Source organism: Lichenostomus cassidix, chromosome 22 (assembly GCF_008360975.1).
Source record: "Lichenostomus cassidix isolate B80296 chromosome 22, HeHo_3.0, whole genome shotgun sequence".
Taxonomy (NCBI): Eukaryota; Metazoa; Chordata; class Aves; order Passeriformes; family Meliphagidae; genus Lichenostomus; species Lichenostomus cassidix.
The window spans coordinates 185,879-200,720 of record NC_139502.1 but is presented as its reverse complement, the minus strand read 5'-3'; the positions used below and the strand labels follow the sequence as shown (position 1 = coordinate 200,720).

The window sequence follows — 14,842 nt, the reverse complement described above, 5'->3', positions numbered from 1 at the left end:
GGGGGAATCATATTAAATGGATTAATTCGGCAATTTTAGCAGCAGCATTCTCTCTGCTACAGCCAATCCTCTGTTGTGCTGTGCACAGGAAGGTGAAGCAGTGGGGATAGAGGGTTCTGCCCCAGTCCCAGCAGGGCTTTTAGGGGCACTGCGGGCACTCAGAGATAACCAGCCTTTCAGCTCGTCATGTCCTGACTCCATTCCACACATGGCTGGATTTGCCATCCCTCTCCATCATTTCACCCCATCAACCTGTGATATTAAAGCCCATGGTTTATTTATTTCTTTACTTCACTGATAAAGCACATTATCTACAATGATTAATTTTGCAATAAAGACACAACACTACTACACATGGTGGTCTAAGAAAACCTAGGGGGACTCTACAAAGTTCACATCCTAAATCCATCTCTCTGTTAGCTGTGAAACATCATTCCTCGGAGTACTTGGCTTCTTCGTGGAATTCTTCTACAATCAAGTCCATGGCTCTGACCCCACGTGGGGAATAAGCACTACTCCCAAGCGAAGGAATAATTCATTTACCAGCTTTGAGTGGGCTTGATTCAAACCTCAAAAATTAGGATTTGTTATTTCACTTAACTGTGATACAACAGGATTATCTCAGACCTCAGATATTCATTCTCTTAGAGTATTGGTGATGGATGAAAATACTAAATGGAAGCAGGAAGGATAATGAATGTGGAGTGATACGGGTCTCTGAAAAAGAGAACTAGTCCAATTAACAGAATAAAGAATTTCAGCTCAGTCAATAAATGTAATCACTTGGGTGAGATGTTCTTTGTCTTTCATAAACTATTTGAAATCATACAAACATGACATTTTGATTAGGGCAAAAAAGACACAGAATGATAGAGAGCCAAGTTGTCATATATCAAACAGACAAAACCGATGGGTCCCACAGCAACGGCAAAGAGGGAAAGACACGAGATGATACATTCCCTGCGGCACTCTGTAGGGACAAGTCCTTGGCCTTCTGCACTCTTGTACTCTGCCAGCAGCCTAAAGGAACTAAAAAAACATCACTGGTAAAATGAGGGAATGACACAAGCTGGAGGAGCTGGCCATGAGCTCCCCCCAGCCAAAGCCCCAGGCAGGCCAGCAACTGAACCTTTGCATGGGCTTAAAATGGAATGGCAGGTCTGGGCACCAGCAGCTCAGGCCACCTGTGTGTGGGAGCTGCCACACCAGGCTGAGGGTAGGGAACCTCAGCTAGACACTGCTGCAGACTGGGGCCTGCAAAAGGGCAAAGGCACAGGTGTAGGCAGAAAGCCCCTTCTGCCCCCAGCCCCAATACCCAGTGCACCACCATGCTGGGCACAGTGCGGAGGCTCAAAGGGCTACCTGGGCGCAGCACAGCACTGGGCACAAGGGGCTCAGCTAGCACAGCACAGGCCAAGACAGGCGCCCAGTGAGACATTACAAGAGAGGCTGGTGAGGGAGGGCTCCAGCCTATCAAGGCACCACAAGGAACCGGGGTTAAGGCTTAAACTAAGCAGGTTTAGACTATAATGGGATTTTTTTACAGTGAGGGCAATTAGCTATCAGAGGGAATTCTTATCAGAGGTTGTAACAGGCTTTCCACTACTCATTTATTAACTTTGATCATGAGGATGGGATGTCTGTCTAATTAGCCAGCTCTGGTTCATATAGGAATCCAGGGCAATTCTGCAGCCATGAAGACAGGAGTGACATGGTCATGAGGGCTGTTTCTGCAAGCATGCAAACTCTTAACACCTCGCACCCCTCTGCTTGCCCTCTTTACCTGACAGGTGCTATTTCAATGGTTGTACATATCTGTACAATAACAGGTCCTTAGACACTGCAGACATAAATTGTGTGACCTCAGCGACTGTTTGGTGCACATGCATCGCATGCCCAGGCGATCAGGCAAATGCCAGCAGCGGGGATGTGGGAGGGCTGAGATCAGTGAGGGAGCTCCGAGGAGCAGGATGGAGGAGCAGGAGGGCTTGGCTCGAGCATCCCCACTGCAGAGTAGCGAGACCGAGCCACCGTACCCGACTGTGCAGGTCCAGACAGCAGCTCTCCCGCCACCCACCGCATCACTTGAAAACGGATGGAAACGTTGGGCAGTCGGGTGATTTCATCTTCTTCATAAACTTCTTGAACTCTTTGTTCTTCTTGTCCCACTTGTAGATGGCTGTCAACAGGTACTGGGTCTTCACCTGGCGGCCCATGATGAGGAAGTAGTGGCTCAGGTTGTCCAGCTGATGGCAGGGACAGTCCGCCCCGTTTTTTAGGAACAGCACCAGCTTCTTCAGGTTCTTCTTCCGGATGGGCCCCAGCTTCAGTGCCTTCCTCTTCCGTGGAATGATCATCTTGTCCCCATTCTCCTTCTTCACTTCCTTTATGGTCATCTTAAGAGCTGCAAAACAAGCCAGGGGAGGGGAAAAACAAAACAACTCCTGAGCAGCCTTCACCAGCACAAAGCCTCTGCTAAGTGAGGCTGAGGGGGCAGCAGTGCCTTGGCCCCAGGACAGCAGCAGTGCCCTGTCCCACTGTCTTGGATTGATGTTATGATAATCCTTTATCCCCTATCGTTGGCTTATATGCCCAAGAAAGAAAAATGTGTAAAAATGTGTGGTCCTGTCTCTTTGACTACACCCAGCCGAAGAGAGAAACGTGACACCCAGTGCCCTGCTCCACTCCTGCAGTCCCCTTCTCCCTACTCTGCTCCTGTATCCTCCTGCTCCATGGCATCATCCTGGACATGACTTGGCCCACTGTGAGTGACACACATACTCTTGCACCTGACATGGAGCTGCCCCATGCCCGGAAGATCCAAGGTAAAACACTGACATCTTTGTTCCCCTTCCTCCATCAAAGCACCCAGCACTTCCCATTTGAGAGGGAACTTGTTCAGCTGCCAAGCACAAATGTTAGCTGAGTAAATTAGGTGATTTCCCTGCTGTAGAGGCATGGGGAGACCCTTGAAAGGATCGTTTAAAAGGTCAATTTGGTTTTTTAAGCATTTGTTTGCAGTCACACCAGCCCTCAGGTGCCTGTGAAACAAGTTTCCAAGCACTGCATGTCTCTGCATCAGAGCTGGGGAGACCCCGGCATGCAATCATATGCCTGCACCTTCCCTGGAAGAAGGAGAGTTGGTCTGACACAACTTCCATGGAAAATACTCTCCTCTTTGGGTTCAGTATTTTCACAAACCCCCCCTCAAAAAAAAAAAAAAGTTTTTTTGTCACAACCATGAAGAGGAATTTCATATACATGGGAAAAATTATGGAAATATGTTGTACATTGAAACATCATTTCTGTGCCATTTGGCTCTACTTTGGTTTTGGGAAAAAGCACATATGGCCAAAAATTGCTAACATATTTTCATCATTTGGGAGTTTACTCCAGAGCTGCAGATAACTAGTGCTCAGAGACGTGATTTGTTGGCTGCTGTCCCTTCTCATTTGAGTTTCAGGGCAGTTGCAGGCAGTCCACAAGAACCTCTGTCTCTGGCAGGGAGACGGGTCCCCACAGCATCATTCCTTGACGTCCGGCTCTGCTGGAACATGTAGCAGCAAACACATGTTGCTTCCTGGACAGGAGCACTGCTCACCATTCCAGATGCAGATGGCAGCAGGACAGTACGATGACAATCCCAAGTCCGCAGCAGAGACTCAGTATCACCCTCGTGCTCCCAGCCACTACCGTGGCAAGAGGAGCAATGGTGTTTGTCTGCCTCTGTGCCAAAAACACCCCCTGGGTTTGCCAAGAGCCTTATCGTGTTACACTGTTATTGTACAAGAAAGTAATCTAGGACTGGAAACCTAAGGGAAATTTTCATTCCATCTGTTTTCCAAATTCAGGAGCTAAAAGAGACTACAGCTTTAAGGAGCTAAAGATGCTGAACCAGACCAGTTTGCAACAAATCTGGAAAATGAAGTAAGTAGTTTTCAAGCAGCTCTAAGCTCCATGACATCAACTAGGCAGCAGCAGCAGCAACACCATTCAATGTGAGCCTCGCTTCCTTTATCCGTGCTGACTTGGAGCCTTTGCACTAAGCACAGAGGTGGCCAGTTCAGGAGGGATGGTAAAACACCATTACAATGGCACAATAGGAGACTTTTGCAAAATGGCCTGTTTGCAAACTGCTTTGCTGAGATCCTTGTAAGTTTGATCCTTATTGCTAGAGGAAGAAAAGGATCTGCCAGCTGGTGGAGGTGCTGTCCTACTCCAAGTATCATAGTCCACGGAAGACAAAGAATGCCTGATAATCCTGTGCCGTGGGAGCTCACACCTGCTCCCTTCCCTGCATACAGCAGTTTGTGAGCCAGGGATGCAGGTTCATTGGAGCTGCACAGGGGAACCATAAATCCAGATGTAAACCAAAACCTCATCTAAGCCTTGCTCATGCAGTGCAGCACAAAGAGCCAAGATGAGATAATGCCAAAGGGGGTGAAGGAGGAGGCTGACCAGGGGTGCAAATAGTTTGTGTCACACTTTGCTCTTCCCAGCAGCAATGTGCTCAGCACCAGCAAGAGACTGCAGTGCTACCCAGGTAAACACAGTCTGGCTCAGGGACCACCAAGCTTCAACTGCCTTTGGTGCTGCCAGCTGAGCACAAGAATGATGATCTCTGCGCAGCCCTCGTTCCTCTGCACTGACCTGGCTCCCCAAATTTCCCCTTTACTTGGGCCACATTCCCTAAGTTCCAACCCACATTCCAGGTGAGATTCCCAGGTATGAAAGCTGTGTTCTACAGTGGCAGGCCAGACACACAGCTCTGGCATGTCCCACGCACACCAGAAAAGTGGCGCCTGAGGGTACATTCATTCCGACACACATCCTGCTCTGAGAGCTCACCACCACGCAGTGGGTGAGCTCTCCAACTTATGGCTTTCCTAGAACGTGGGATCTGGCAGGTGGGACCATGGTGCTGCAGCAGCTCGCCTGGCATCTCTCCAGCCCTGGGAACGCCCCTGCAGCAGGCAAAAGGCTAGAGCAGGATGGTTCTAGTCTTGGCTTCAGGACCAAGCTGAGCTGCCAAAGCAAACAGTTTCCTCACTGGGAACCTTGGCCTTTCCACTCCCCCTGTGCTATACCAAATCTGTCTCAGCACCGAGTGGGAGAAGGGCCAGAATCACATCTGAGACTCCAGGACACACTTGCTCAGACAGACTAAATCTTCAGCTGTGGCTGTCAGGCAGGAGCTGACCCCAGGAGGGTTATCCACAGCAGGAGCATATGCCACCTTTCCAGTCCAGAAACTGCACTGCGACCACAGGCTGCTTCGGCATCAGCACCAGCCCCTGCCACTCTGCATGCCACAGTGGCCAAAGAGGGCTGCAGGATCAACATGCTACCCACAAGCCCTTCTTACCATTTATTTTCACAGGACACATACATGTTCCAGCACAACCAAGGACAGCACTCTTGTGCCATGGTGGTCACCAGCTGAGAGCAGAAGCCCCTGTGCTCTGTTCACAACCCACTACCACGCATCATGCCAGCTCCCCACAGGCACCTCCACCCCTCTTTTTCAGCACAGGAGAGCTTGGGACCAGGATCTTGTCTCTGCTGTTCTCCTGCCTGCACAGGCAGGGGCCCCACTCCAGCACCTCATGTGCAGGAAAGGGAATGTGAGAGAAGGGAAAGCTCCACTGTTCCTTCAGCCTCATTTTTCCTTCCTTTAGAAATCACTGAGAAGGAGGAAACCTGCCAGAAGACACATTAGGGCTGTAACAGGAGAAGGCTGCAGGCAAGAAGCTGTCAGTCACGGACAAAAAATAAACAGCATGTATTGATTGTTCTGCAGTCCCCAGTGCCACAGAGCCCGTTCAGCAGGATCCCCTCAGACCCCAGAGAAAGGGCAGAAACAATAAATAAAATCACTAAGAGAAACAGAGCGTGGAATGAACTCCAGCAGTAAGAAACAAGCGCTGGCTGCAGCCCAGGGCAGCTGGGGGAGGCGGCTGTGGGGGTACTGGAGGCCGATCTCATGCTTCCTCTTGCATCCATCACTGCCCCAGCACACCAGCACTACACTAAAATCTACACTGCAGTTACTCCCATGTACATGTTCCAGCCCCCTGTGCTGCTCTGTGCCCAGGCCAGGATTCTGGCACACCTCACTGACATCCACCCCAAAGTTGTCTTACTCTCAGAGGAGAGGTCAAGCTGCCTCAAACCAGCACCCTAGAGCCCACATTCATCCTTGTTCGAACAAAGGCAAGCCCAGAGTTCTGCTGGACCATGAGGCTGGCAGCCTCCTGCCACCCCTCTGACCCCGAGCATCTTGTCCAAGATCCTCTCCTGCTTTTTCTTTACAGTCTGTGTTCACAGTTCACCGCAGCTCTCTTCCTGCACTGTACTCTAGACCAACACTCAAGCTGCTACACAGCCACCTCCTACCCTGGCACAGCCACATACCCATGGTGGGCAAAGTGTTCCTCACCTCTTGTCTGTAGCAAGCTTCTGGGATGTAAGAGAAACCTGCAGTAACTACACAACAAGAGTCAGTGCAGGACCTACCAACAGCTGCCCCATGCAGCACATGGTAGTTTAAACATTTATTGTACATGTCTGGCTTTGATGAGGATCTTTAACCTGTCACCTGCCAGTATTTACCTTGGTGGAAGTGTATGAGAAACCTCAGCCTGAAGGCTTGGGAGTTCATTTTAGTGCCAGATAAACAACTTTCCTTGAGAAATCACCCCATGATAGTAACCCCCCAAGACTAAACAATGATCCCAGGGCCATGCACTGTGCTTTGCGAAAACTTCCTGAAGCTGATGCCTTCTCTGCTAGCCACTCCCCCCACTAAGACATCCTTCTCACCCCTCATTGCCTTCCCTCACAGGACACAGGTAGGACCTGCACTACATCCTATCCCATGCTTCCGCTCTCCAGCTGGCTACAGACAGGCCACATCTGCCATGAAATATTTCCGTCCTTTGGACACCATCTTTCCCAATAACAACTTAGCTGTGGGCAAGTCACTGTCCCAAGCCACTCTGTCGAGGCACTGAATTCCTCTGATTTGGCCTCTGCTCCCTGTTGTGTAACTGTCCCACAGCACGGGAGGATATTTAGTGGCAGAAGCTGATGACAAGCATGTGGTTAAGTTTCTATTTCCCTTCCCAGCACTTGCTTACCAGCATACCACCTCAGCTCACTCCTTGCACACCTCTGGCAAGGGGACAGGTATTGCAGTGACCCACCAGTACCAGATCCACTGCTGCCACCAGCCAGTGCCCCTCGCTCTTCCTCTGGGATGGAGGTCCCCAAGCCAGAGCCCCTGGACTGGGGTGATGCTTCTGCATCACCACAAGCCCAGGCAGGCAGCTCCTAAACAAACCAGGTGTGCTGATCCCAGAGGCCATTTAACCCTCCCTATCAGCTGGGAAACTCCCTGCAGTCTCTCCCTGTGTGTGGAGTGGGGCAGGGGCAACTCTGATTTAGCTCCTATCAAATGCCTGCCCAGAACAGAGCTCTGAGCACCCCAGCTCCAAGGGCTCAGCACCTTCCATTCCCCGGCCAGGCCACGCACTAAATGCCTGCTTCCATTCCCCAAGCAAGCCAGAAGTATGCACATTCCTGGGACACTATTACATGGGTGTTCCTGTTGATGCTTTTCCCTGTTAGAAAAAGTCTGCCCTGAACTTAGGACTTCTGGCATACCAAACCTGCAGGAGAGTTGAGAATTCATTTCCAGCAGAAAGAGTAACACACCAGCATGCAGAGCAGGCTTGGGTTTGCATAAGCACGCTCCACTACAGGGCACATTCAAGTGCTAATCCCCCAGGAATGCACACCTTGTTCAATATGCCTTTAATAATCTTCCAGGGAAGTTACATACACCAGCAAGGATGTCAAAACCAGTTAATTCTGGGTTTGATCTGAGAAAGCTGATATTTTTCCTTGTGATAATCTTTTTTTTTTTTTTTAAACGAAGTTCAGTTTTCCTCTGATTGTCTGACTCACTCGCTCATATTTAGGACAAAGCTTTCAAGTAGCTTTGCATTTTTTAACTCACTGCTTGGCCGTAGCTCAGTAAGGACTGGCTTTGGGTTTTTACACCTAGATTTGACAAGAGCAGCATAACTTTGCTCAGAAGAAACACAGCAGTACAAGCAATCTGGGGAGGAAGAATACTGGTTTGCTCCTTCATGCTTGCAAGCAGAATAATGGTCCATGCTATGCATCATTCCTACAAGCACACAAGAGCTTGGGAACACTATGGTTGAGTTAAAAACTTCTCCCCACCCCAAGATCACTAAAGAACTGACACTGCAACTTTTGCCCCATCTCTGGCCCAATGTGCCCAGCCCTAGGTCTCTGCCTGCAGCCATGACTGACAGAAGCATCACTGCTTCAGTCGGTGACCCCCTGCTCAGGGGCCTTGTCTTGCACCACATTTTGCCAGGAGGGGCAGGAGAGATGCCCCGCACCGGTGCCAGGGTCGTGCCCGCTGTCCCTGTCCCTGGATGTGCTCAGCTGTGGGAGTTGGACACATCCTAGACACATCCAGTCCAGTCCCCTCCCAACACCCACCTCCACATATACCCACACTGACATCTAGAGGCACATGTGCCTCACCTTGGGGACGGACTGCAGGCTACACCGGCACTGCTGCAGGCAGGGAAACCTGGTGGTCCCAGTCTAGCCCACATAGGAGCCATGCTGCCCCGAGCCCTCCTGGGAAGCCTCCCCATGCCTAGAGTGCTCTTACTTACCAAACTCACTGGCACACAGGTGCTCCACAATGGCCTCTGACTTCATCTCATTGTCACATGGGGGACACACGGTTGTTCCTGGCAAGACAAAAGACATGAAGACAATTGAGAGGTGGCGAGAAGCCAGCATAAGTAGCACTGCAGAGCCAGACTGCCCATGCTGTCAAACTGCCACCCTCGAGGGGGACACATACCCATGCACCCTGCCACAGGCTCCAAGCTCCCAGCCCTGTGGGACAACATCCTAGTGGGTGTCAGGAACCATCCACCAACTTACAGGGCAGCAGGGGCCACAGGCAGCCTTCTGCCAACCCCACTCCAACGCAGTCAGTGGCCAGGCACAAGAGGGGGCAGGCAGCTGCCAAGAGCAAAAGGACAGTGCTGGCAAAGAGAGGAGTTTTCAGGGCCAGGCACTCAGCTGAGGGGAGCCGTTTGCCATGGAGCACGGCCCATACCCTGCTGACACTCCCTCCTCGTGGCGTGCCAAGGCAGGCACACAGTGCCTAAACCCCGACACAGCAGGAAGGTGCTGCCCAGAGATGGCTCAAATGCCAAGGGGCCACCCTGGTGCCAGGTAAGGGGGTTCAGAACTGGTACAGCCCAGTTCATTGCAGTGCTCCCATCGCTACTGGGGACCACCCACAGGTTGCCTGGGCAGTGCTCAGCAAGCCCCTTGCCACTCTCCCTCCTGCCCTGTCCCAGAGCGGCACTTGGCCAGGGACAAACCCACACAGGTCTTGTGGGTATTGCCATCACTGAGAGTGGTCATCCTCTCTTTTGTTTTGAGTCCAGGGCAGCCTCGTGGCTCCAGCAGAGCAGAGCCATCCCCGCTCACCAGCCACTGGCAGTATCCAACATATGCCTCTTGGGGAACACCAGACCAGGGGATTTCACTGAGATCTGTCCTGAGAGGAAAACTCACTTCACCCAGAGAATAAGAATCTGTTTCCAGGTTCCCATTTGCAGCTGGAGCAGAGACCACCCAGCAGCACAAACGTAGACTTGAGTTACTGGCAGATGAATTTATTGAGCTGGTAGATGCTGCTTGTTCCTGGTCCAGCAGGATGGAGGGCTCTTCCCACACAAGGGAGTTATTCTCAGGGACAACACTGCAGTGAAACATCTGCCAATCCCTGCATGTAGACAGAGCAGTCATGGCCTTCCAGCCCTCAGCCAGGCCAGCAAACCCACAGCATTGCTGGACGAAAAAAGCAGAGAGGTGTCCCACAAAAAGGGGTGCAGAGGCAGCATGGCTGGCAAGGGAGGCACAGCCACGACCATAGTGTTGTGTCTGCTCAGACACAGATGCCCCATGGGGGTTCAGGCGAGACATTTGTTTTCTGTGGCTTGTTCTTCCCCTGTCGCCACCCACAAATCTGTTCTGTGCCAAATGCTAATTCCTGGGGACATGCACCATGACTTTATTAATCACACATGCAGAGCAACTGGCCTTCCGCTCGCTCCTGTGTGCAAGTCACAAGTCAGCCTTCACAGCATCGTCTACCTCCACAATCCCTCTTCTCTGTACTTCTGAGAGCTGCACATTGTCTAGGTAATCTCTTTTTCCAGAACCTTAACATGCAACTGCCACTATCACCATCTAACTCAGTGACACAGGCAGAAGTCAGCCTTTGGAGGTATGATAAAATCAGCAGTCGGAATATTTCTTTTAAGGCTGCACATTTAATGAGCTCTTGACAAGGGAGAGAAGGTGCTCACAGGAGGGTGACACAGGCCCCCTGCCCTCCACCTGCTGCAGAGCCAGGAGTTCATCACTGTGCTGGGGACCACTGTCAGGAGCAAGCAGGGGGTACTGGCCATGAAAAACACTTCCATTTGCCTCAGCAGTCAAAGTGCATATGAGGATGCTGGCTACACCAGCCAGACAAACATGAAAGCCACCACTGCATACACTCTATGAGCTTTCCAGGCAACCAATTTAAAAAAAAAAAAAAAAAAAAAAGCAAACAAAAATGGAAAATAAGACTCATTGTTCCCTGGTGCAAATACAGGCTTTGTTCTAGCTGTGCTCCAGCAGTCCCTGAACAGGCTCTAACATACCCAGGGTGGCAGGGACCCCTGCCTCTGTGCGCCAGGGCCCAGAGCCAGCAACCATCCTGTGGGCTGGAGCTGAGAGCCCCTGAGTAGCCCCTTCCACAAGCAGCAGCTTCACTCATGCACAATCCCCCTGCCGTAACTCAATCAGGTTGCTCAGAGTCACACCAAACTTGACCATGAATATTTCCAAGCATGAGGCATCCACGACATCTGTAGGTAATCTGTGCCAGTGTTCTACGACCCTTGCTGCAAAAAACTTATTCCTTATATTCAATCTAAATCGACCCATCCTCCAGTCCTGCCTTCCACAGCAATGTCACAGCACAACAGGACTGCAGGAGACACTGTCCCCCATCAATGGGAAGAGAAATTGGCCTCTGCTCTGGGTCACCCCATCACACTACAGTCAGGAACACAAACGCTGGGGGTGTAGCCAACTCCTGCACGGCTCTAAGCCCTAGGAAAACTGCTGTTCTGTGGGGACACAGATACCCCAAAACTACAAGCCCTCCCATCCCTCCTGAGGCACCACAGCAGACATCTCCAGCCCACCCTCCTGGCCCACTGCAGGTTGGCTGGGGCCCATCTGCTGCAGCTGACAGCTCAGATCCAAGCACAACCTCACCCTGCCTCCAGCTTGCTTGTTCCCTGCTGACCATTTTCCAATGCCTGGCTGCAGAGCCAGCTTACTCCAGGGGCAAGAGAAGGAATGCGTAATGCTGTATTAATCTGCAACTCCCCTGATGCATCCTGTGGGCCTGCAGGCTTTACCGCCTGTGCTTAAGGAGAAAGGAATTCAGCAGGTCAGCTCTTTGAGAGGCAGAAACAAATTCCAATTTCGAGGTGTTAATGGGGAAAAATACTGAAAGGGTTTGTTCTTATTAGTATTAAGAGAAAAGGGGGGACACTGCTTGGTTCTGACCCTCTTTGAATCAACAGGAAACACCTCTGTACCCAAGAGCAAAGGGCCTCCAGGAGTTGGTGCTGACAGAAAACACAGACAAACCATGGACAGGGTGCCCACAGCAGAACCCAGGCAGAGGAAAGTACCCAGCCAGCACAGGGACAAGGACTGAGTCACAGGTCACCCAGGATGGCTCTGCATCTGCAGGAAGCAACAGTACCAGAGCCAAAGCGATGGGTGCCTTATGGGCCATCAGCAGATCCTCTGTGGCATGCCAGAGATCTGGCAGTGCTGGTTCACATCACAGCAGTGGTTGCAATTAACTTGGAGTTTGCTTTTTTCACTCTTAACTGTTGGAGGCACCAAAAAAAAAAAAACCCAGTAGTGTCCCACCCCAGTGCTGCCTTCAAGACAGCACTGTCTGAAAGGCAATGAGAAAGTCAGTAAACTACACACAACAGAAAACTTGGCAGATTCTGCTCATTTGGAAGACTGTTCCTAGGTCTTGGCTCATTAATGTCTGTAAAATGAATGACCTGCACACAGCTCAGACTCTATTTCAGACCTTGGAAGGGGCAGCTCAGACCCAGCTGTCCCAGGAGCATGCTTGGCTGCAAGTCTCTGAGGAAATAAAAGCAACCTTTGTACCTGCAACACAGGACATGGCTGCGGTCTTGACCAAGGGTCCAGGTTCACATACGACATATTATTTTAGAGCATTCCTGGAAAACAAGGAGGGTCCTCCAGCATCACATCAGTACAGGCAAGCCATAAGAAGGAAGCCAGAATGGCTGTGCTGCCATCACTGTGGGGAGAGGCTAGGTCCCAGGCAATGAAATCAGCAAGAGCTCAGCCCCCAGCACAGGCATAAGCTTCACATTCCACCTGTCTCTGGATGCCATTGCCGGGACATGACATGAGCTACTGTGTACAGCTCCTCTGGGTACTTAGCTTGGGTGTCCCCCTTGTGCCTGCCATTCCACAATCACTACCCCACTGCTCTCCCCTCCCCTCCCCATGCCCCTCCACAGCTCCTAGACACAGCTCAGAGTGTCACCCCTCTGCTGCAGGATGCACTCCCTTCCTGCCCTGCATTAAGAGGGCTCCCTGAAGTATGAATCCTTTCAAGATGGGCAGGACGACATTGCACACTCCCTGCCGGTTGGGTTAGTTCTCCCAGACGAGCACCACATATAGCCTTTGTCTGTACAGGTAACTGCAAAGGACAGACGTCCCTCCAGATGAGCTCCAACACAGCGCAGAAGCCACGGAAACCACTCAGCCCCCCCCACCCACCGCCCCCGAGCTCCTCCCAAGCGCCGGCACTATCCCCCCGCGGAATCAGGAGTGCCAATTCCTTTCAGTGAGGCTTTGCTCGCCAAAAAGCACTGCATTCTCTTAGAGGTCTCTGCCATCTCCCTCTGCAAACATCCCCCCACCAGCCTTTCACAGTGCTCCAATAGCGAACGCCAAAGTGACACCAAGATATTTATTTATTTTCAAGTTTCCAGCAACCAACCAGACTCACTGCAACTTGAACAAGCCAGGCTGGAACCACAGAAACGTGCATCATGCAACGGAAACAAACACGAGCTACGTTTACTTTCCCTGATCGTTTCTGGGCAGGTCTCTTGCTGCCTCTCCAGCCCACAGCCCATCCGAGGGCAAGGCTGGAACCCCACTGCACACCCAGCCATCAGCTGCCCATCCTCTTGCCCTAGGACTGAATTGGACTTGGGGGATCCTGACAGGACTACTGTCACTGTTGACTCCAGTCAGCCAGCACTTTGTGCCGTGGAGACCACACATCCTCCTGCTGACCAGAGCAACTCTGCAGGAGTCAGGCTTGGGAGCAGAAGCAGGGCAGTGCAGTATCTGAGGATGGAGGCTCACACCCTGGTTCATCACCCCGTGCCTGTGCAGAGATCACAACAGGCACAACCCTGCCATGTCCCAAACAGCCTGTCCCAAGACTTGGCTCTGGGATAGGGATGAGGAGCTAGCAGAGCATCCCACCTTCCCTGGGACAGGAGGACACAGAGAGTGCTCAGAAGCTGGAGGAGGGCTGCTGCCAAGAAGAGTTCAGGTGAGCCTCCTCCTGCCACAGGAGCCCCTTCAGACCCATGTGGCCGCTCCTGGGCTAACCTGCCCTGTCAGCTCAGAGAGGAGTGCCGGGAGCACGGCTGCAGTACGAGCCATGCCTTACCTTTGGGCCTGGAGACCTCGGTGGCATTGGGAGCTGTCATAGCAATGCAGACGTCATCCTGGGGAAACTGGTCACACTTGAGCATCTCTGGCCAGAAGAAGCCAAAGAACTGCATGACAGGCTCACAGGAGTCACGCACGGCCTCGCAGAGCCAGCGGCACGGGTAGACTGGCCGGTCCAAGCAGACGGGGGCAAAGAGGGAGCAGAGGAAGACCTGGGTGCCCATATGGCAGTTCTTGTTGAGCAGTGGCACCCAGCTGCTCGCCTGGTGCTTCACCTCGGCCATGGTCTCGTGGTCCAGCAGGTTGGGCAGCACCATCTTGTCGTAGCCCACGCTGTGGCAAAGCCGCAGGTCGGCGGGGATGGCCACACACTGGTGGGGTTTGGCGTAGAACCGCCCGCCAGGGTAAGGGCCCAGGTCGGACTGGTAGCTGACATAGTCGTACTCGCTGGCCACGCCACAGGCCAACAGGCCGGCGGCCACCGACACCAGCGCACGCAGGACAGCCCCAGCGGGCCCCCTCTCGCTGCCCATCGCCGCGACCGCCGACAGTGGCCCCGACAGCACCGCACGCCGCTCCCCGCCGGGCGTTCGCTGCCGGCGGCCGCCCCAAGGGACCCTCCCCTCACCCTCTCCGACGGCCCCTCCGCTGCCCCTCGCTCGCTGCCCACAGAGCCCCTCCGAACGGCACCCTCCCGCCGCTCCCGCCGCCCCGGTCCCGGCCCCGCTCTGGCCGCGCTCCGGCCGCGCCGCGGGTTTGTGAGCCCGCGGCAGCCAATCAGCGCGGCGGCGCCCGCCGCGCGCTCGCCCGCCGCTGTCAATCAGCGGCAGCAGGAGCCAATCCCGCCCCGCCCCGCCCCGCCCTGCCCGGGCGGCCCCGACGGCCCCGCAGCCCGGCCTGTCCCGGCGCCGGGGCGGCCGCTGCCCCACGCCACCTGCAGCGGGAGAGCGCC

The 14,842-nt window shown here is 52.9% G+C and overlaps 1 protein-coding gene across 2 annotated transcripts; it reads right to left on the bottom strand.

Moving 5' to 3' along the window:
- Window positions 1-255: 255 nt before the first annotated feature.
- On the bottom strand, window positions 256-14,562 carry SFRP1 (secreted frizzled related protein 1). 2 transcript variants are annotated; one of them, XM_085080463.1, is made up of 4 exons: window positions 13,889-14,561; window positions 8,721-8,798; window positions 2,037-2,404; window positions 256-1,029 (listed from the first exon to the last, which is right to left on the bottom strand). In XM_085080463.1, the coding sequence occupies exons 1-3, from the start codon at window positions 14,421-14,423 to the stop codon at window positions 2,082-2,084; spliced, it is 936 nt and encodes a 311-aa protein (XP_084936589.1). In that variant the 5' UTR covers window positions 14,424-14,561; the 3' UTR covers window positions 256-1,029; window positions 2,037-2,081. The 2 variants fall into 2 exon arrangements, with proteins under 2 accessions (XP_084936589.1, XP_084936588.1); XM_085080462.1 differs by having other exon boundaries at window positions 256-2,404; window positions 13,889-14,562.
- Window positions 14,563-14,842: the final 280 nt, after the last annotated feature.

Bases quoted from the DNA above. Each gene is read 5' to 3' on its own strand.
- SFRP1 (XM_085080462.1), bottom strand. From the start codon at position 14,423: ATGGGCAGCGAGAGGGGGCCCGCTGGGGCTGTCCTGCGTGCGCTGGTG. The intron at 8,799-13,888 runs GTAAGGCATGGC...TTGTCTTGCCAG, and splicing joins CGAGGTCTCCAGGCCCAAAG to GAACAACCGTGTGTCCCCCA. The intron at 2,405-8,720 runs GTAAGTAAGAGC...CTTGTTTTGCAG, and splicing joins CCTGTGTGCCAGTGAGTTTG to CTCTTAAGATGACCATAAAG.